At 43.2% G+C, this 22,839-nt stretch overlaps 1 protein-coding gene across 2 annotated transcripts in view; it reads right to left on the bottom strand.

Annotated features, from left to right (window-relative positions):
- ank2b (ankyrin 2b, neuronal) overlaps nt 1-22,839 on the bottom strand; it is a gene marked incomplete at its 5' end in the record, with an annotated part of 73,811 nt that overhangs the window by 3,878 nt on the left and 47,094 nt on the right. Inside the window, 12 exons of one of the 2 annotated variants that reach the window (XM_083992671.1) lie at nt 12,701-12,758; nt 12,879-13,083; nt 13,214-13,363; nt 13,460-13,591; nt 13,741-13,818; nt 14,345-18,913; nt 21,061-21,082; nt 21,281-21,313; nt 21,815-21,937; nt 22,058-22,183; nt 22,376-22,604; nt 22,702-22,798. In XM_083992671.1, coding sequence (XP_083848797.1) covers nt 12,701-12,758; nt 12,879-13,083; nt 13,214-13,363; nt 13,460-13,591; nt 13,741-13,818; nt 14,345-18,913; nt 21,061-21,082; nt 21,281-21,313; nt 21,815-21,937; nt 22,058-22,183; nt 22,376-22,604; nt 22,702-22,798 — 5,822 coding nt within the window. Of the gene's footprint in view, nt 1-205; nt 1,154-1,459; nt 11,124-12,700; nt 12,759-12,878; nt 13,084-13,213; nt 13,364-13,459; nt 13,592-13,740; nt 13,819-14,344; nt 18,914-21,060; nt 21,083-21,280; nt 21,314-21,814; nt 21,938-22,057; nt 22,184-22,375; nt 22,605-22,701; nt 22,799-22,839 lie in introns of those variants that run through there. The other variant, XM_083992670.1, reaches the window with a different exon arrangement.

Genomic DNA, 22,839 nt, shown 5'->3' with positions numbered 1-22,839 from the left:
AAGCCACTCATCACAGCTGTTATGGTTTTTTTGTTTGTTTTTTGGGTGCTCATGCACATAAAAGCTTTATTCAGCCTCATTAACTACATCAAGTGCAAGTTTCGGTTTTTAATCTCCTGTATCTTGAATGTAGCACCACAGCAACCATCCGAAATCAGGCAAGACACCAGCCAGTGCAGGGTTGTGCTCATGCTCAACCTCTTACCCTTCCCAGGAAGTCGTCATCATTGTAATACCCTGCCTGATCTCTGGACGGAAGCTCCTCACATACGAGGCGGTTGCTCTCTGCTCGACCCCCTCGTGAACCCTCAGAATCATAAGCAAACTCTCCGAGGCTTTCGCTGCCGGAGGACAAGCGCTTGTAGTCGTCACCTGGACGGAGAGGGTGAGCGGTGTACCGAGCGCTCCCTTTCAGGAAACCGACATCAGGGCTACTGCCAGGTAGTGGGGAAGCTGGCTCTAAGACGTGATAGCTGATCTTGGGTTCCAGTTTCCCTTCTTCTGGATCAGACAAGTCAGAGAGGGCTTGTCTGCAGTCAAAGAACTCCAGATCTGAGTCAGATTGCAGTGGAGACTGACAACTAACTTCTTTCGGTTGTACCTTGGGTTCTTCTGATTCAAATTCCAACACTGTCTGCTCAAATTCTGCACAGGCTTTCTCAAAGCCGGGGGAAAACTTAAAATCTCCAGAAGCCTCTGACGTTCTCTTGGCACCGTCTTTAGCAACAACTTCAGCTGAGTCACTGAAAACCGGAGACACTGGACTCAAATCCTTCAAAGAGGCTTGGCTACATTCAGAAACTCTGAGGGTTTGATGTCCGGAAAATACCGCTTCATAATCCGGTGGCACCAGGAACTGGCTCGACATGGGTGAGAAAAGCTCACTGGACTGAGCTTCCTCGGACGACAGCTCAGACTCTGAATACCCGTAGAGTGCTTGCTCAAGCGAGGACACAACTGGAGTGACGGTTCGGTGGGTCGTGTACGAGCTCAGCTCCGGTAGCTGTAGGGGAATTGATACCACTGGCTTGTCATCATCAAACAGCACATCTGTCTTTCTGGTGTCTCGTGCTGCAGTTGTAGAAGACAACAGTTTTCTTTGCACCTCATCATCTGTTTGAAAGTGTGTGTCCTCTGGTGTCTCATCCGGAGCCTGTAAGTGAATGTCAACATGAACTAAATAAATTCACCAGGTTGGTCTGAACCACTCGACATTCAATTTTACATCCAACTAAAACATGCGACCAAAAAAGCATCTTACCATCATAACAATCAATCAGAAGTGAAGTAAGAAGGATTAGTAACATTAAATTTCAATATTTCCGCATTCTTCACACATCTCAGAATTAATGCACTCCATTTTGTTACTGTTGTTTTATTATTTCCTCAAAACATGTCCTCATGTGTTACGCAGTCCAAATTGCGTGTTAATGCCAAACTGTCATGCTCTCTCTCTTACCCATTGAGAGACTTTCTTGCTCGTCACTTCTTCACCACTGATGTAAAGGATCTCCTCGTACTGTATCTTTTCATCGTAAGCTGGTGATGCCATCACTGGGAAGTCTTCCTCTTCCTCACCAAACTTGGTTTGTAAAGTTGAGATGCTCTCGGCCTCCGATCCTTGCTGCATCCACTCATCACACGATAAAACTTTCAGTTCCGATCCTGTCCTTATTTGCCAGTCAGGATGTCCTTCTTTGACCATTGTCTCTCTAGTTTGAATTAGTTGTGGTTTGGAGAGTAACCACTCAGAATCCTCACAACCAAAACCTAGGTCCTCCTCTGACTCAGCAGTTTGAGGACTCAGTGGCCTTGGGCTGTCGTCAATCCAACAATCAATGGGTAAAGCAACAAACTCAGAGTCCGATGACAAAGACACCGGCGAAGATGATCTGTCACAGGGGCTACCCTCCATAAAATAAGATGACAATATTCTCATAAACTCAGGCACTGGTGAGTCAGGCAACAGTCTCCTGAACTCACTGATGGATGAGATGGAATCAGGTGAATCTGATCTTCCAGCCTCAGTTGCTCCTGGGGATGTGACAATAAGCTCACACTCTGAATCTGAAGCCAACGAATCAGGATCTGACGACCAGTGTGTCATAGCGTACCCCTCCAATGACACGGCAAACTGAGGGATGGGGGAGTCTGGGGAGAGAGATCTGTTCTCGTTGAACTCCGGCATCGACTCTGGAGATGATGCTCTTCTGTCGGCCATTTGCGTGATCGATTCACATGAAATAGGCCTATGGATCTGCGGCATAAAATCTATATCTGATGCTACAGTTTCAGGTGAAGATGATGTTGATCTTAGGAATCTCACACATTCTGGTAACGCTGTTGAAAATTCAGGTAAGGGAGAATCTGGTGAGAGTCGTCTAAATGCATCGATGGATGCGACCGATTCTGGTGATGATGCTCTTGTTTCGAGCACCATGGCTGAATCGGGGGACATAGGTCTATAATCTATGGTGGATTCTGGTGAGTAACAAGGGTTATCGTCCTCAGTATCAGACACTGATATAACCACCCAATCGTCATCAGAATCTGTTGTTCTGGCAGGTATTTCAAATGTGTACTTGGTCTCTCTGTATGGTGCTCCTCCTGAAGGCACAATATCTATAATCATTGATGGAGGCGATTCTGAAACAGGCATAACTGGTGGACTTGTGTCATTAGTGGCTTGCTCATGTTTGTCTGTTACTTTATCTTGTTCATCATCTGATAAACTCATTTCATATTCTACTGTGCTGCCAACAAATTGCATGAACCCAGTTTTACTGCTGAAGGTTTCTCCAGCATATTGTGGATCATGTACTTTAGAAATTAACTTCCAAAACTCTGCATCATAAATGAGATTATACTCATCTACCATAATTTCTGATTCCTCGCATGACGGAGGCACAGTGCTAACAAAGATCTCTCCAGTGGCAGAAGGGACTTTCAATTCAGTTAATGACAATGGGGGTGACAACGGTAATTTCCCACCTGATTCGCCAGACTCTGGTGATGCAGACCTGTCTTCTGCGCAAAACACTTCTGAAGTTGGTGACAAACTCTCTGAATCTGAAAATTCAGTGGGTGATATATCTCTGACAGTCATGACATGTTCCACATAGGTTTTTGTAAAATCAGGTATTGGTGATTCAGGTGGCAGGTGTTTACATTCATCATCTGACGCCTCTGATAATCCTGATTCAGGAAACTCTTGTCTATCCCCAATGCCATAATTCCTTGACATCAAAAACTCACTCAAAGCATACTCAATATCTGATTCAATGGATGCAGGGGACAGTGATCTTGGCCCAGTATTCATCATGACAGATTCAGATATTTCTGGTCTGTATTCAGGTATAGGTGAGTCTGGTGACAGACGATGGTATTCATCTTCAGCTCCTGACTCTGGTGAATATGGTCTACTGTCATAAACTAGTGTTCCTAGGCTTATAACAATATATTCTACATCTGAACATAGTGACTCAGGGGATGATGACCTACGTCCAAAATTAGTTTCAGTTAATCCAAACATTGGCGGCATAAAGTCAGGTACAGGTGAATCAGGAGAAAGTCTGCTTGAAGACTGAGATTCAGGAGAGGGAGCTCTGCTCTCCAAGTTCATCGGCAGAGGTAATTGTTCTTCCAAATCTGACAACACTGAGTCTGGTGAAGAGGACCTCATTCCTGTGTGATAAATGGTGCATTGTATCATAGGTGTAAACTCAGGTATGGGTGAGTCTGGAGAAAGAGCTCTAAATTCATCTCTAGATAAGGTTGAATCTGGAGACGATGCTCTAGCCTCAAAAAGCCAGGGAATACACAAATCTGTTTCTAGGTCCTCATCTGAATGTACTGACTCAGGTGATGTAGATCTGTACCTTACTGAAGACATAGAAGGTTCAGTATGGCTATAATAAGGTACCGGAGAGTCTGGTGACAGACGCTGGTATTTAGAGAAAGAAGAGTCTGATTGTGGAGAATCTGGTCTCTGCTCATCCTCAAACATATGAGATATCAATGGAGCAAATTCTATATCTGATGCAACTGATTCAGGTGATTCTGACCTGTAACTACTGACATCAACTCGTCGAAGTGGCCAAATGTGTGTGAAATCAAGTATGGGTGAATCAGGTGAAAGTCTTCTGAATTTAGTCACTGATGCTACAGAAGATGAAGATGAAGGTCGGTCTTCAAATAACATTGAGAAAGGTAACTCAACTTCCTCCTCAGAATCTGATGAGACTGACAGTGGTGAAGAAGACCTAAACTGCCTGTACGTGATTAAGGACTCCTGTAGCACCAGTCTTAATTCAGGAATAGGGGAGTCTGGAGAAAGTGGTTTAAATTCATCAATAGATGCAATAGAATCAGGAGACTCTGCTCTGTCCTCAAAAAGCCAGGGGATACACAAATCTGTTTCTAAGTCCTCGTCTGAATAAATTGATTCCGGTGATGTAGATCTGTGAGATGCTAAGGACTCAGGAGATGAAGGTCGGTTTTCAATGGCCATTGGAAGAGATAATTCAGTTTCTATATCTGAAAAATCTAATTCAGGTGATGAGGACCTTGAGCCCATGTGTGATATGGATGTTCTTTGTGGTTCTGGTTCAAAGTTTGGTATGGGTGAGTCTGGAGAAAGAGCTCTAAATTCATCTCTGGATGTGGTTGAATCAGGAGATGATGCTCTGGCCTCGAAAAGCCAGGGGATGCACAAATCTGTCTCTAAGTCCTCATCTGAATGTACTGACTCAGGTGATGTAGATCTGTACCTTACCAAAGACATAGAAGGTTCAGTGTGGCTGTAATAAGGAACCGGAGAGTCTGGTGACAGACGCTGGTATTTAGAGAAAGAAGAGTCTGATTGTGGAGAATCTGGTCTCTGCTCATCCTCAAACAGCTGAGATAGCAAGGGAGAAAATTCTATATCGGATGCAACTGATTCAGGTGATTCTGACCTGTAACCACTGACATCAACTTGTAGAACTGGCCAAGTGTGTGTGAAGTCAAGTATAGGTGAATCAGGTGAAAGTCTTCTGTATTTAGTCACTGATGCTACAGAAGATGAAGATGAAGGTCGGTCTTCAAACAATATTGAGAAAGGTAACTCAACTTCCTCCTCAGAATCTGATGAGACTGACAGTGGTGAAGAAGACCTAAACTGCCTGTACGTGATTAAGGACTCCTGTAGCACCAGTCTTAATTCAGGAATAGGGGAGTCTGGAGAAAGTGGTTTAAATTCATCAATAGATGCAATAGAATCAGGAGACTCTGCTCTGTCCTCAAAAAGCCAGGGGATACACAAATCTGTTTCTAAGTCCACGTCTGAATAAATTGATTCCGGTGAAGTAGATCTGTGAGATGCTAAGGACTCAGGAGATGAAGGTCGGTTTTCAATGGCCATTGGAAGAGATAATTCAGTTTCTATATCTGAAAAATCTAATTCAGGTGATGAGGACCTTGAGCCCATGTGTGATATGGATGTTCTTTGTGGTTCTGGTACAAAGTTTGGTATGGGTGAGTCTGGAGAAAGAGCTCTAAATTCATCTCTGGATGTGGTTGAATCAGGAGATGATGCTCTGGCCTCGAAAAGCCAGGGGATGCACAAATCTGTCTCTAAGTCCTCATCTGAATGTACTGACTCAGGTGATGTAGATCTGTACCTTACCAAAGACATAGAAGGTTCAGTGTGGCTGTAATAAGGAACCGGAGAGTCTGGTGACAGACGCTGGTATTTAGAGAAAGAAGAGTCTGATTGTGGAGAATCTGGTCTCTGCTCATCCTCAAACAGCTGAGATAGCAAGGGAGAAAATTCTATATCTGATGCAACTGATTCAGGTGATTCTGACCTGTAACCACTGACATCAACTTGTAGAACTGGCCAAGTGTGTGTGAAGTCCAGTATGGGTGAATCAGGTGAAAGTCTTCTGTATTTAGTCACTGATGCTACAGAAGATGAAGATGAAGGTCGGTCTTCAAACAATATTGAGAAAGGTAACTCCATTTCCTCCTCAGAATCTGATGAGACTGACACTGGTGAAGAAGACCTAAACTGCCTGTACGTGATTAAGGACTCCTGTAGCATCAGTCTTAATTCAGGAATGGGGGAGTCTGGAGAAAGAGCTCTAAATTCATCTATGGATGTTGTTGAATCAGGAGATGCTGCTCTGTCCTCAAAAAGCCAGGGGATACACAAATCTGTCTCCATGTCCTCATCTGATTGCACTGGCTCAGGTGATGTAGACCTATACCGTACAGAAGACATAGAAGGTTCAGTATGGCTATAATAAGGTACCGGAGAGTCTGGTGACAGACGCTGGTATTTAGAGAAAGAAGAGTCTGATTGTGGAGAATCTGGTCTCTGCTCATCCTCAAACATATAAGATAGCAAGGGAGCAAATTCCATATCTGATGCAACTGATTCAGGTGATTCTGACCTGTAACCACTGACATCAACTTGTAGAACTGGCAACGCTTGTGTGAAGTCAAGTATGGGTGAATCAGGTGAAAGTCTTCGGTATTTAGTCACTGATTCTATGGAAGATGAAGATGAAGGTCGGTCTTCAAACAATATTGAGTAAGGTAACTCCATTTCCTCCTCAGAATCTGATGATACTGACACTGGTGAAGAGGACCTTAATTGCCTGTATGTCAATAAGGACTCCTGTAGCATCAATCTCAATTCAGGAATGGGGGAGTCTGGTGAAAGTGGTTTAAATTCATCAATAGATGCAATAGAATCAGGAGACTCTGCTCTGTCTTCAAAAAGCCAGGGGATACACAAATCTGTTTCTAAGTCCTCATCTGAATATATTGATTCCGGTGATGTAGATCTGTGAGATGCTAAGGACTCAGGAGATGAAGGTCTGTTTTCAATGGCCATTGGAATTGATAATTCAGTTTCTATATCTGAAAAATCTAATTCAGGTGAAGAGGACCTTGAATCCATGTGTGATATGGATTTTGCTTGCAGTTTTGGTTCAAAGTTAGGTATGGGTGAGTCTGGAGAAAGAGCTCTAAATTCATCTATGGATGTGGTTGAATCAGGAGATGATGCTCTGGCCTCGAAAAGCCAGGGAATACACAAATCTGTCTCCAAGTCCTCATCTGAATGTACTGATTCAGGTGATGTGGATCTGTACATTCCTATAAACACTGAAGGTTCAGTGTGGCTGTAATAAGGTACCGGAGAGTCTGGTGACAGACGCTGGTATTTAGAGAAAGAAGAGTCTGATTGTGGAGAATCTGGTCTCTGCTCATCCTCAAACATCTGAGATAGCAAGGGAGCAAATTCCATATCTGATGCAACTGATTCAGGTGATTCTGACCTGTAGCCACTGACATCAACAAGTGGAACTGGCAAAGCTCGTGTGAAGTCAAGTATGGGTGAATCAGGTGAAAGTCTTCTGTATTTAGTCACTGATGCTACAGAAGATGAAGATGAAGGTCGGTCTTCAAATAACATTGAGAAAGGTAACTCCATTTCCTCCTCAGAATCTGATGATACTGACACTGGTGAAGAGGACCTTAATTGCCTGTATGTCAATAAGGACTCCTGTAGCACCAGTCTTAATTCAGGAATGGGGGAGTCTGGAGAAAGAGCTCTAAATTCATCTATGGATGTGGTTGAATCAGGAGACTCAGCTCTGTCCTCAAAAAGCCAGGGAATACACAAATCTGTCTCTAAGTCCTCATCTGAATGTACTGACTCAGGTGATGTAGATCTGTATCTTACTTCTAACATACTGGGTGCATTGATGGTGTACTGTGGTACTGGAGAGTCAACAGGACAACACTCCAGATTATAATCTCCTGAATGATGGGATTCTGGTCTATCCTCCATGTCAAACATCTCTGAAATCAAAGGAACATATTCTAGATCTGAGGTCTCTGATTCAGGTGATGTTGACCTGTATCCTGTAAACTCATGGCGAATCTCTAACAAAGCCTGACTAAAGTCAGGTAAAGGAGAATCATTAGAAAGCCGTCTGTATTTACTCATAGATGCTAAGGACTCGGGAGATGAGGGTCGGTCATCTACGACCACTGGAAAAGATAATTCCATTTCTATATCTGAGAAATCTAATTCAGGGGAAGAAGATCTCGAGTCCATGTGTGATATGGATATTGCTTGAATTTCTGGTGTAAATTTAGGTATGGGTGAGTCTGGAGAAAGAGGTCTAAATTCATCCCTTGATGTAGTTGAATCAGGAGATGGTGCTCTGTCCTCAAATAGCCAGGGCATACACAAATCTTCCTCGAAGTCTTCATCTGAATGTACTGACACTGGTGAGGAGGATCTAAACTGTCTGTACGTGTTTAAGGACTCCTGTAACACCAGTCCCATTTCTGGAATGGGGGAGTCTGGTGAAAGAGCTCTAAATTCATTCAGAGAGCCAGTTGAATCGGGAGATGATGATCTGAAATTTGACATAAACATCAGTGATGCAGGTGTGAAAGGCCTGTATTCTGATTCAGAGTCAGGTGACAAAGGTCTCTCTGTAGAATCAGGAGATGATGTTTTTATTTCAGTTAACATGAGTGATTGAGGTGACACTGGCCTAAGTTCGTTCACAGATTCTGGTAAAAGTGGCCTCATCTCAACGTCTTCATAGTGAGGATCATAGAGTTGACGGATCAGCTGGTTTGTTCTAAATGGTACACCTGATTCAGGTGAGTCCGCTCTCTGGCAACTGAAGTCCTGTGAGTCTGAAAGGTTATATTCAGTATCTGAAATATCCAAAGAGGATGTGGACCCAACAAAAGCTGTTCCTGATTCAGTAAGTGCAGGTGTGAAGTCTGGTAAAGGTGAGTCTGGTGATAATGACCTGCCTCCATCAAAAGATACTGGAGAACCGGATGAGGAAGGTCTAATTTCATCGGAAAACGAGGGCATGCAACGGTCTGATTCCTCATCTGACAAGTCTTTCATTGACTCCGCTGACGTTGCTTGTTTCTCTTCCCTCTCATTGTTTTCTTGTTCTTGCAGAACATCTGTATCAAATGAACCTGCAATGTTCAACTCCCTAGCATCTTCTTCTACACCAGAGTCATCCGGAACATACTCAGTTCTAGTTCCCGCATACTCAAAAAACCCAGTTTTACTGCAAAAGGTCTCTCCAACATATTGAGGATCATATATTTGAGAAATCAGTGTCCAAAGTTCGGCATCATAAACAAGTCTATAGTCTGGGACTTGGATTGCCTTTTGAGGTTGATTACTGTCACCCAGTGCTGTGGTGTCTGGTGCATGTGAGTCCAGTGACTCAAGGCTTTGCTTGGTAATAACTGACTTGGGAGATGGTGATTTTCTAAACCTCGTTTCATCATCAGAAGCATCTGAATCCAATGATGATTGTGTCATTTCAGAGCACACTTGTGACAGACTTGTTGCTTCATATTCTAGGTCTGAAGAAACTGAAACAGGTGAAGAGGACATCTCCAGTGTGGCCATAACCGCAAACTCTGGTAAAGACTCTGAAAAGACAGGGATGGGTGACTCATGAGAAAGTGGCCTGTTTATGTCAACAGAGTCCGGGGAAGATGTTCTGCTTTCAGAAAATAACGACGATAAAAAGGATATCCCGCCCTCTAGATCTGAGGCTATTGTTTCAAGTGAGGAAGACTTTTCCAATCTAACACTGAGAACTGATTCTGGTAAAAACGGTCTAAAATCGGGAATAGGTGAGTCAGTTGACAGAGCACTGTATATGTTCATCGATGATACTGAATCAGTAGATGCTGGTCGATCCTCAAAAAGAAAAGAAATGTTTACATCAGTCTCTAGTTCCAGATCTGACAACACTGACTCTGATGATACTGATCTGTGATAAATTTGTGAGGGTCCAGAGATATAATTTAAGAATTCAGGAACAGGGGAATCTGGACTTAAAGATTGCCGACTATCTACAGATCTCCCCGAGTGGGAGGAAGCTGGTCTGAATAATTCCAGCTCTCTGAGTGATTGTGGTGACATGGGTCTATATGCTGCTTCAGAATCAGGTGAAAGTGGTCTTTGGAAATTTCCTGATTGCAGAGAATTAATTTCACCCTCTGCTGTCTCATTGGAATTTGCTTGATTGGATGCTGCACAATGAACGACTGCTATTTTACTCATGAATGTTTCTCCTGCATACTGTGGGTCACGGATCTGCGAAATGAGCTTCCAAAGGTCTCCATCATATGATAGAGTGTAGATTGGTACTGAACTTAAGGGTGCATCATGCTGAGGTATAGAAACCAAACACTCTCCGGGAATTTTCTGATTTTCAGGGATATTTGTAGTTAATGCCTGTGACGTTGGTAGATCATCAGATGTAATCTCCGGTAAAAGAGTTTCATCTGATTCCTGTGTCTCTTCATATGTTTTATATGTAAACTCAGATGCTCCCTGCTGATCTTTAACATTCTGAACAGGTTTATGATCGAACTTGACTGCTTTAGACTTTTTCTTTTTACCCGATTTGGTTTTCTTAGATATTGGATTGTGCATAGCCTCATTTGATTTACCTTCCTCACAGAACTCATGAGATGGTTCTTCTGTAACTACATCAGTTGACAAGACCTCAGGTTCTGCTGGTGGCATGACAACATCAGACTGACCACTAGAAGGCTCAACACAAGGAACTGTCGAAGCTTCAGTTTCATCATATTTCCCTGGATTTCCTTCTATAGATTTTGACTGCTGACCTGCATCATCATTTCTTAACTGCTCTCGATCAAAAACTACATTTGTTTTTTCCTCTAACTGCTGTGCTGTTTCCTCAATATCAGACAAGGATATAAAAACCCAGTCATTATCACACTTAGATTCTAATTCCTCTGGTGTTGGGGGTTTATTCTCTGTATCAAAGACTAATGGTTTGAGTGATTGTTCACTATGATCAGTTAATATGGATGGACACACTATCTGTGCACATTCAGTTGATTCTGGGGAGGGTACCCCATGTTCAATGACAGTTTCAACAGATTCAGATTCATCTTCAGCAAGTGAAGCAGGTACTAATGCTCTATTCTCATGGCTGAGTGACTCTGGAGACTGTCTGTCTTCAAAAGGCACTGACAGCAACACTTCAGTTTCAATATTCTTATCTGATGGCACTGACTCAGGTGAGAATGACCTACATTCATAAGCTACAGAAGCCTCAGGGATATCTTGTCCGAATTCTGAGATATGAGAATCTAGTGGGAGCAGATGATGCGCAGGGACAGACTCCATGGATTTAGGAGATAATGATCTCATCTCATGGCGATCAGGAGATGCACGCTCACAGGATGTAAAAAGCCACTGCTCGGTTTCTACAACCACAGACTCAGGTGATGACAATCTGTCTTCTATGTCAAAAGATAGTGAGCGCAGTGAGATGGATCTCTCGCTGCTATATGATACTGACGGCCCAAATGGTTTTGTGTTTGAAACCATTGGTGTTAATGGCCTTTCCTCTGACTCTGGTGTACACAGCATAGATGGGCCTCCTGGTGCACTCAGTGATGACTGGCCCTGAGCAGTTGGCCCGGCATCACTGGTTTCCCATAGAAACACAGGAGGTGGGAGGGGAGACAGGGGCCTAAACTGAGGAACTTTCGAGTCAGATCCGAGAAAATTCAGTTCACTTGCTAATGATGTTGATTCAGGTGTTGAGGCTCTACTCTCTGTCAGTAAAACTGCTGTCTCAGTCACACACTCAGATGGAGATGATCTATGATGAACTAAAATATGAGGTTCACAAATTTCCACCTCTGTCGATTCTGTCACACAGGATTCATATGTGGATGTTTCAATCTCAGGTGTCGACTCTACAGAGAACACAACATTTTCTTCAGTCTCATTCTGTCTGAGTGATAGTGTTTCCTCAAAAGTAGTCTCATGCAACAACTGAGTAAAGCTGGTGGAGCTCATGACTTCTACTTTTTGAGATACTAAACTTGTGATGGTGTGTCTGACATCAGAAGTACCTGCTGGTTCTTGAGTGGTTCTACCCTGTGTTTGATTTATGTCATCACTGGATCTGACATCATCTTCACCTGAAGTTGTGACCTGACAAACATCAATCTCATGCTCAACTTCACATTCCCTGACTTCACCTTGAATTTTATCTACATGGGATGCTTCATATCCATATAGGACTTTATACAATCGCTGTGAAACTTCATCCATGTGTGTTGAAGCCATTTGTTTGGTTTGTGCGTGTTCAGTCATGACGGTGACGGAAACAGGAGGAGATTCAGAGATCGTCTGAAGCGTTTGTTCACTTGTTTGTTCACTTGTTTGTTCACTTGTTTGTTCACCTTGATCCTTTTCAGGGACCTCATCAGTTCCTGTGAGCTCCATTGAGAGTTTCCTGAAGTCTTGCTCAGCTTGGTCACACTCAATAAGGCTATCTCCAAAATCGGTCATAGACAGCGGTCGGCTCTCGCATACGCCTGTTCGAGATTGATTGGATGACTCTCGCCAAGGCAGCGGTGACAAATATTGACCGCTGTATTCTGAGTGGGTAGTTTGAAGACACTCCAAACTCCACTCCTCTCCCCCCTCTGCCCCCTCATATCCAGCAGCCCCCCCATCCTCATCTGGTTCAACTGCTGGGTAAGGAGGTAGGTCGACCTTGACACCCGAGTTTGGTGCCTCTTTGAGCACAGGGTCTAGCACATGGGATTGGAGTTTGTAGGGAGCGGTGCGGTACAATGTGAAGAGAGGACTTACTTGTTTGTAACTGCCTGTGTGTACCGAGTCCGCTATCTCCTCATATATGTGTGATGAGCTGCAAAAAAAACAAAAAACATTTGAATATTTAGTGACTCACTGACTAAAAACCACAACAGTAGGGCATATATACTGACCAATGTTGACATTTTGTTATTTACAACTATGCAATGCTTACTATGTTGTCTCCATCTCTCTTTGTAGTTTCTCTTTCTGGGCATTTCTTAGAAGTCCTGTCGTGTCGTGAAGTGATGACAAACTGGTGGACAGGTCTTCTGCTGACACCATGGGGACATCTTGTCCTGAGCCTGGACTCCTACGTGTCGGATCCGTGCGCCTGCCCGGCCTGGGACTGTCAATGTCATCATGGAGGGCAGAGAAACCTGAAAACAAATACATGGCAGGTAATTAGTACAAAAAGAGTTAGTATACATGACTCAAGTGCATAGGAAAACAATCATTTTGAACATACACATATAATAATCTGTTCCAAGTTAGCCTTGGCTTTTGTACCTTCACTGTGGTCCAGTGCTATGGTCCGTTCAATTTCTGCATAGGTATGAGATGATGTGTCGTCCTGAGTGGACTTGATGATCTTGGTTTCAATGAGGTGAACGATGTCCATTCGGTTGATCTTTGTCAGACTTTCAATCAGTGTCACCTCTGTTGAAAGCGACAAGAGACCTTAAAGTTCCCTTTACTTTGCATTTATTTCAAAAGCAGCAACTCTGAGAAGTAAGTGCATTGTTTATGACTAACCTGTGACTTGCTGTCCCTGCCCCTCACCCCAGAGTTTTAAAAGGGCATGGCTCTGGTCTTGCAGCGAGTTTGGATTTTCAATCCTTATCAGATTTATCCTCTCCTCACTAAATTCCAATTCTCGTGCCAGCTCTGCCAAAAAGATAAAATTATAATTATGATAATCTGAACATTTCAAATATATGATATAATGTTTCTTGAGAAGCTGACAAAGAATATGTAATAATGCATATTTTTGAGCTTAATAGTTTAATCACTGCTACTACGAAAGTGTGGCTCACCCGTCCAGCTGAAGCCCAGATGGTCGGCTATAATGGCCAACCGTTGCTCTTTTTTCTCTGCTTCATCCTGTGGGTCTACTGCAAATACCACCAGATAGCAGTGAGCGGACCACGCCGCAAAGTATACCAAATCAAATCACATTCATAAACGAGATCCGGAAAACTAATCACTGGCTTTCTTTGTTCTTCTACGACTGACAGTTTAGGACTGTTCATTCTGAAAGGACATGTATCCAGGGGAAAGTAAAATAATATACCTGTATAGAAATGTGACAGATCTTGAAGTGACAATATGATAAAGAATACATTGGAAAATTCTCGATAATACATGTGATTGTTCTGATAATATATGTCTTTCAAGGTTTTAATCATTAAATTGTTTTTGTAAGTTCCATAAAGCCTTTAAGTCAATCTTGAGATTTTCTGCACACATAGAAGGAAAGAGAGACATCATTACAAACACAAAGACAGCTCAAGCAACACGATCACATGGATCCTTCAACTACAACGGGACTTATTACAAGAGACAGAGGCAGCACCTTTACAGCTAGAGTACTAATGAGACAGAAGAGATAGAGAAGAGCCCCTTGAAATGGGGGGATACCTTGACTTTGGACTTTATCATCTGGGATTCGCTGCATCTGTGTCTCAACAGGGTCATCCCACAGTGGTCTAATGGGAAAGATGTCTCCTGAGGGAGGGAACTGCATCTCAGGAAACGGTTCTCTTTCTATGATGGATGGATCAATGAGACTGCTCTCATCATCTGAGTTGGCAGTTTCCGCCTCTTGTTCTTTCTCTGTCTCTACCTGTGCCAATCTAGCCACAAGTTTTGCTGCCTCGTCGCTTATCTCTTCAAAAAAGTCAGCAGACTTTTTGCGTGGCCCACTTTTCTCTTTAGTGGGTGTTGATGATTGAGATGATTGACCACTTTTGCCCCGGACTGGCAATCTGGATTGGAAGCCTTTAGATTTTGACTCTGCACTCAAGGGACGACCCTGATCTTTTTTAGAAGATGGCCTAGTAGACTCCCCCTCACAGAAGCTCTTGGCTTTGGAAGATGTTGTCTTGGTTTTGACCTCCACAGAGGGACCTGCATCTGTCTCAGATTTTCTCCTTGAATCCTTTTTTACAGGGACTTTGAGTTTTTTGTCTTGAGTAGACTCAACACGTTTCACAGTAGATTCAGGCTTGACGGTGCTAGCTTTGATGGGGATTCTAGATTTGGATTCAGAGGTGAATGAGGGCTCTTTCTTAAGAGTGGTTGAAGATACTGTTGTATGAGATGGAGATTGACTTGTGGATTTACCACCACTTTGAGCAGAAGACTTAGCTTGTGTTTTACCTGGAGCCTTTTTAGCGCTACTAGAAACACTTTGCTTAGACTTGCCTGTTGGTTTGGGGGCTTCTATCACTGACTGTGGTTCTTCTGGAGAAGAGTCAGAGGACTCTTGACCCTGCTCAGAGTAAACAGATCTAGTGACTGTAGTTTCTGCTGTTTCTACATTTGTTATCATTTCATCAGAGCAACATGTGTCTAAATCTAAAGATACTTCACCTACATCTTTGTTTGTTTTAGTTTCTAGACATTCAGAGGATGTCTCCTCATCTTTCTTTGTTGATTTTGCTGAAGCTGAAATACCCATTTTGGGGATTTTAGATTTGGAGGCATCAGCCTTAGAGGTTGTCTGATCACCTTCAGGTGAGGACTGAAGCTGGGAATCTTTTGTTGTTTCCTTTGATTTCTCCTCTTCCTCAGTCTTAACCTCTAGTGTTAGATTGAGGCCAACTTCAGGTTCTGCTGCTGATCCACTAACTTCATGCACAGCTTCCTCTACTAGAGGCTCCTCTAAAGGCTGCTCACCTATCTGGAAAAAGGCAAAGCCACCCCCCTCTTCCTCATATCTCCTCTTAGTCATGTCAATAGCACCACTTCGGGTCATCTCAAAGAGCTTCCCTTCTTGGAACAGGAAAGGGTTGGGTTCACTGGTAGGAGTGCTCTCTTCTGTTGGTGTCCTGCCAGGTGTTGTATCTGGAGTTGCTTGCAGAGACTGACGGTCTACCACCAGATTCAGTATCTTCTGTTCCTCCTCTTTGACACGAGCTTCAAAAGTGGCATCATCCTCTCGCATGGCCGACCACGAGTCGGTTTCTACCTTTGCCGTAACACCCTTTGACTCAGTTCTGGGAGGTTCCACACCCTCGTCATCTTCTTCTGTGTCATCATAGATACAAACCTCTGGTTTGAATATTTCTTTTGTCTGATCTGTGGGAACAGTTGCACCAAGCCCCGCTTCTGGTGCTGATGTGTGTCCCCTGTGATCTTCTTTCACTTCATCTGTAACATTGCTACCTGGTTTTAATGTGGTGCCTAATTCCTGACCATCTGTATCATCTCCTTTGATTTCCCTTGACTTCCTTAAGCACTCCTCCTTTTGTTCATCAGTCCTGTTTTCAGTATCTGATACTGTTTTGGCACTACTTTGTTCCTGTGCAGTGTTCAGTCTGGATTTTGAATGGTGCTGGTCTGAGACAGAGTGAGGTCCCTCTGAGGTGACACTGGCTGTTGTTGTGATCTTGAGCTCTTTGCTGTGAGATCCTTCATGCAAACCTGCTGAAAAAGGAGAGGGAGGTTGTACTTTAATATGGGGATCAACAAAAACAGCTAACTCTGAATCCTCTGTGGGTCTACTGAGCCCATTTTCACTTTGCGCAAGCTCCTCACTTGTGGGCTCTAATGTTTCATAGCTGTCATCCCCTATTTTGGCATCTGCTGCGGGAGACAAATCTTTTCTAGAGTTCTTTTTGCTCTTTGCTTCTTGTTCCATTTCATCAAATGTTTTTATTTTGGCTGCCATTTTAAACATTTCCTCCTCTGGAGTGATTTTTGTCTTAGCTCCATAGCTGTCTGATGTATCCTCTTCTTCTGGGTCTTCAGGGATGACAGCCGGTGTGAATGGGACAGAGAGGAATGTATGGTCAGGGGGTTTGGGGTTTACCTCGTAACTTACCTCTTCAGAACTAGGGGTATCAGGAGAGAGGGGACTCTTACCAGAACTTGTCATCTGAGATGTCTGCTCACAACTGTCATCATCAGCACTAGCCTCATGGTCTCGAAGCAGCCTACCACGCATTGCATCGTGGGGGACCTCTCTAGCTTTGGAAGGCTCTGGGTGGCTAGAGGATTTACTAGGTGGACCTGGGAAGGAAGGGTGGCTTTTTTGTTCTACAGGGCTGTTCTCTAAGGAGTCATGAGGGGGTGATTCATTGGTTGGGCTAGGTTCAATAGAGTCTGGGGATTTATGGGAGGAATTTTCATCCATGAGAGGACTACCGTCTAGAGAGTCTCTGTGGCTTATTGTCAAAGAGTCATCAGCTAATGGGCTGAGAGCATCTGAGTCTTGTTTTAAAGGCAGCTCTAAACTTTCATGACGCTGAGAAGATGATCTAGACGCTGGAGAACCAACTAAAGACAATGCTAGCTGACGATCAGGGCTCTCATCATCGCTAAGAAAAGTTTCTACAGTCTCTGAAATTCTCTTTGTAAGCTTTTGAGGTTTAGATGGCTTAGACTCACTCCTAACAGACATAGACTCACTTGTAATGTGGTCATCTGCAGCCTCGCTGGAAGAGACAGGCAGGGTCATTTCTGTAGATAGCTGATCACCAGAGGCCCCTACGCCAGAGTCTCCAGACTTCTCTGTGTCTTTACTTTCTGTTTTGAGTGTTGTGGTAGCTGGTTCTGAAGTTGTAGAGGTCTGCTGTCCAGTTTTGGGAGAAAGACACAGACTTTCAGGACTTGTGCCTGGAGTGGCTAAACCCTCATGTTTGTAGCTGTCCTCAGAGCTAAGATGAGGGGTCCCATCTCCAGAACTACCACTTAATGAGTCTGCCACACCCTCATGTTTTAAGCTGTCAGAGCTGTCATCAAGGCCACCATTTCCAAAGTCTACAGTTTCAGTCAGCTCTGGATGAGCAGCAGCAACTGACTTGGTTTTGTCCTCTTTATCTTTATGAATAGTCTCTTTCTTGCCAGGTTTGGAATCCAAAGATACTTCTCGCTCTTGAGAAACACGTGAGGTTACTGCTTTGGTCATGGATTTGGACTTTGTGGTCTCTGATTTTGTGGTTCTATCTGTTCTTGATACAGTGGATGTTTTGAGCTCAAACAGCCCAGACTTTCTCTTCGAGGGGTCCTGCCCCGTTTGGAAAGCTTGCATCAGTTCTTTAACTGACATGGTCTCCTCAATTTTCTCAGAATCGGCTTTAGGTGATTTAGGGGGGGCCTGTTTCGCTTTAGGGCTTTCTTTGGCTTTCGGAGAAGATTTGCTCATAACAGGCAGTTGTGACGGTTTGCTTCCAGTCGACTTTTTGCTCTTCTGCTCTGCCTCTACTTTCTGTTGTAAAGCTTTCACTTTGTCCTTTATTGACCCAATGGGAGTTTCTTCAACCACTGGAGATACGGGTGAGGCTGGAGCAGGGGCTGCGGGCACACTCAGAAGAGCACTTCCCTCTGTTGATTCCTCTGGCTGTCCCTGGTCTTTAGGCTTTCTTCTGACTGGCTTTTTAACATCGCCAGCTGTGGTTTTGTCGAGCACTTTGGTTGGAGTGGATGGTTTTGCACTTTTGCGTAGTACAACATCAGTGAATCTTTCTTGGCTGGCTGGTTCCTTTTTAGCTTTTACTTTGGAGGTTACTGGTGCGTCCAGGAGGTATTCTTTGAGATCACCACTGTCCTTTATGGCTTTAGGTCTGGGAGCTCCTCTGTTGGTTCTAGTTTCACGTAAGATGGGCTCTTGAATTTCTATAGCTGCCATCTGTTTGGCTTCTTCTATCTCGCTATCTGAGAGAAGAACCCATTCCTCAGACATTCTAGCTGCCTTTGCTGCCTCCTCGCCCTCATACGTTCCACTCCTCAGTATCTCACTGACTTTCTCTAGGTCCTCTTTGACTTTCTCTAAGTCCTTCTCCATTATTTCTAATGGTTCTCCAGAAATGTCCTCAGTCCCTTTCTCTAGACCACACCCTCCTAAAGAAGGTGATTTCTCTGTGGAGTCTGCGGTCAAGATGGCAGTCATTTTGATCAAATCCTGTTTCATTTCTGACACGTCGGATAGGAGGTCTGGTTCTCGCATCAGCTCTGATTTCAGGACTGATGTCTCCGTCTCTTCATCTTCCATACGGAAGAAGAACAAGTAAGGAGTAAAGAAAATCAAAAATTTAAATGAAAGGAGACAGACATTGGAGAATGTGGTCAGGACAAGATTGGAGCATAGTGCAGGGATCATAGGACAACAAATTCACATTGGGCTCTACATCAGGGTGTAAGAGGAACTGGATACTGAAGGCTGAATAATATAGGTGGGGAAGGATATGAGCAGGAAATAACTTGCTTATACACTCATCGCATCCACACTCAAATCACAAAACTATAAAACAGAAGTGACAGAATAAAACATAAAAAAACAAAACAAAACCAGATGACAAAGACAGTGACACTTACATGGAAAAACAGACAACAAAGGAAACAAAGAAACAATATCAAACCATCTCAAGACTGCTTGGATGTATGGCAAAGGTCAATGTGATGAGAGGCAAAAATGATATGAGAACAACTCTCGATCCGTCTATCAAAGAAAGCCAGTGATAACTTATGAAGCATATAATGATTTCCAATTAGAACAGATCATCTACTTTCACAGTATCTAAAGCAGAAGGAGGATCTCAAGGAGGAACACTAGAAGAATACTTCTTCTAGAAAGGGATAGTGTTTACTTCCATTTGTCCTCCAGTCTGCCTTTTGCCTGACTACACATTTGAAGTATAACGGAAATTAAACATGAGATGAAACAAAACACTAAATCATAAGTAAGTGATGCTGTGAGGGGACATTTCAAAATCAAAGCACACCAACAAATGACAAATGAACCTTTATTAATCACCCACTACATATTCTCATACACACACACGGGCACACCCATACACATGCATGTAAGGCAAGTTATTTCCATGCAAAGCAAAAGGGAGGTGCAGAAAGGTCCTAGTGAGGAGTGAATGGAGTCAGTGAAAAGTTTGGAGCAGTGATTACATCTGCGGTTCAAGGATAAAAGATGCACATGATCAGGTATGGCTGCTTAATATGTCCCCATTCAATAATGTGGTGAGGTTTTGAGCCATTTATTTATCTATTAAACATCTAGTGTATGCACAAGACTATATGAATATATATATCCAATTTCTTTTGAAATCATAATTAATTATCAACATTGTGTCATTTTCAAACTGCAATATGACCAGGCAGGGAAGGTGGAAGCATTTAGGGTGGGTAAGGAGGTAACTCGTTTATTATTATTATTCGAGGACTATATCTAGAGGAATACTAATTTTCTGACTTCTAATTTCCCGGAACTGGGTGCTAATGCAACCACCAACACCCGGTTTTCAGGAACTGGTGCAAGCACACATGGGCAATTTTTCGAATTTGAATTCGAAAAATTGGGTGGAGTCCAGGTATGCTTCAGTGATGACATCACATCAGCTCTTCTCGTCTCCTTCCCTTCCTCTTGTTGTTATACTGTATGACGGCTACTCTTATTTAAGGAGCATGTTATTGGTAGTTGTATCTCATTATCTTGACCCATACTGTGTCCATCTTTTTATAAGTGTTTGAAAATGCTTTGGGGTTTTTCTTTTTGTTTTGTTCTGACACCTGGTGTTTTTTTTTGGTTCTGATGCCCGAGGCAAGTGATTTTTTTGGGAGAAGAAAGAAAACAAACAAACCAAAAAATCACTTTTCTCTCAGGGACTTTTTTTCACAGATGAAAAAAAAAAACCTCATCCTGGCAAAATCATAAATAATCCTGCCTTGCCTTTCAAGATTTCTGTAGCCTATCGCCTGAGCAGGTAATAATGAAAAATAATAATTTCACTTTTATTGCATCATGGCATCTGCCTCAACACATGTGGGTTTGTTTAAAGCCAATAAAACCAATCAATACAAACTGACACCATAAATATGGCAATGTTACACATGTTAAGACTCCTGCAGGCTTTTAGGCCAGAATAAAATGAAAGGCCATTGTCGTATAAATATCACCACAGTATGAATGAGTTTAATTTCCATGGTCTGCAGTTCAGCTGTGTCAGTGTATCAGTCTTGTTACACCTCTACTCAACTACTTTAGTCTTGCATGTACCACCCATACATTATCAATGCTACTGTTAGATTAGTTTGATTAATGCAGACAGGTAATGCTATTATCAACAGTAACTATTTTAGTAAAAGTTATAGCAAAAATTGAATAGGAAAAGAGTTCTTACATTTCTCGTGCATTCTGTTGGTCTGGAAAAGAAAAAGAAGGGAAATGGATCACAGTTAGTTTCGTATCATTAGCAGCATGTGTCAAATGTTTTAAGATTACTACGACTGTACAACAGCTTCAGGAAATTGAACACAAAGAACACAAAGAGACACATGTAACACAACAGCAAAAACTGAGCTTGTTCGTTAGAGGAGGGGGGGGGCGGTGGCTGCCTTTACCTCGTCCTCTGGTTCTTGGTCTGAATCGGACTCCTTTTATTGGGAGCAAGAAGCAGCGAGAAGCAGAAAAGATGTACAGATGGAAACAACAGCAACATTAAAAAAGGGAGAAAAAAGATGGGGAGAGGGTGAAGGGGGTGCAATATATGGTCACCATAGCAACAAAGACAACAGGTCAGTGTGATTTCAGGGAGAGCCGTGGTAAGCAATTTAATAAGCAAAAGAGTTTGAAAGCAGAAATCATTACCATGTTAGCCTGAAACACACTTAGACTGTAGCATTTTCTGCATATCGATCAGCTGTTAATGCTCTTTAGTTAAGCCTTAAAAAGCAATTTAAACAAACAAATCTATTTAAATGTCTATACAAGAATCAATAAGTGATTGAAAGGACAGAATTGGGGTTGCTCTTTGAAGTAAGGTAGTGAGCAACAAGAGGGAGGTCGCGTTCTGGTGCAGCCTCTGAGTTTACTTACAAGAACTAACAAGAAAGTCTCCTCTGTTGTTGAGTCAAACAACAGTGTGGTGCTCTCACCTTGCAGTATGATGGGAGGGTGATGTTGAGGTTGCATATGGCATTTTGCGTGAGTGACCTGTAGTTTCTCGGCTCTTTCATAAAGGACAGACGGCCACATGGCTCCTGAGTGTTGTCTCGAATCTGCAACAGCAACGTTAGTTAGTCAGTCAGCCGATCACCGGGAAACAAAAGGAGGAAAGAGCTTTTTGGGCTTTTGTGTGTGTGTTTGTGTGAAATAAACAGATGAAGAGTGATGCTCACTTTGATGAAGAGAGCAAGTCTGTTCTCCTTAAAGGCAAAGAAACTGAACAGATGGTGCTGGCCACTTTTGGTGAGGGGAACCAGGTTTCCGAAGCAGTCTGCATAGATAGGTTTTCCTTCCAGAACCTGAGGGAAAAACAAAAACACTCAACCGTCATTCCTGTTTTAGCTCTCTGCACCAATTTATCTAGACACCTCCGACCCTTGCTAGGTCTTAACTCAGCTTTGGAACAGATAATCAGCCTTGATCGATCAACAGTGGCTAAAAGAAAGCCATTAAAAACTGGAAAATACAGTAAAAGACCCCTCTTGTCTCACCTCCACGTCTCGGCTGCGAGCCACCTCAGTGAAGTTCTCCTGCTGCTCCAGCGTTTTATCGATCTTGTCGTCGGTCATGCAGAAGCAGCGCAGTCGCGCCTCGATGGGGTCGTGGGTCTTGGCGAAGATGACGAACTTGGCCATGTAAGGGACGCAGATGATCTCCCGGTACACCTGAGTGGAGAAGTTGACGGACTCCTGGACTTGTCGACAGTCGATGAGCCAGAACCTTTGAAGTGAGATCGAGAGCGTTACAGAGAACCGGTGAGGTTTAAAACCACTTTATGAACAGCAACATCTACAGTCAAAGTGCTTTAAGACTTTACCTCGCAGACACGTTGGTGGTGAAGGAGACGCAGTCATTGATGAATGTTAATGGAGTGGTTCCTGTTATGTCCTCCCATTGGGCTGGCGTTGTTCCACCTGGACATGGACACAAACATAATATGAGCGAGTTGGCAGCT

This window comes from Trachurus trachurus (genome assembly GCF_905171665.1).
Source record: "Trachurus trachurus genome assembly, chromosome: 18".
Classification (NCBI taxonomy): Eukaryota; Metazoa; Chordata; class Actinopteri; order Carangiformes; family Carangidae; genus Trachurus; species Trachurus trachurus.
The sequence above is the reverse complement of the archived record's forward strand: the minus strand, read 5'-3'. Positions and strand labels throughout refer to the sequence as shown.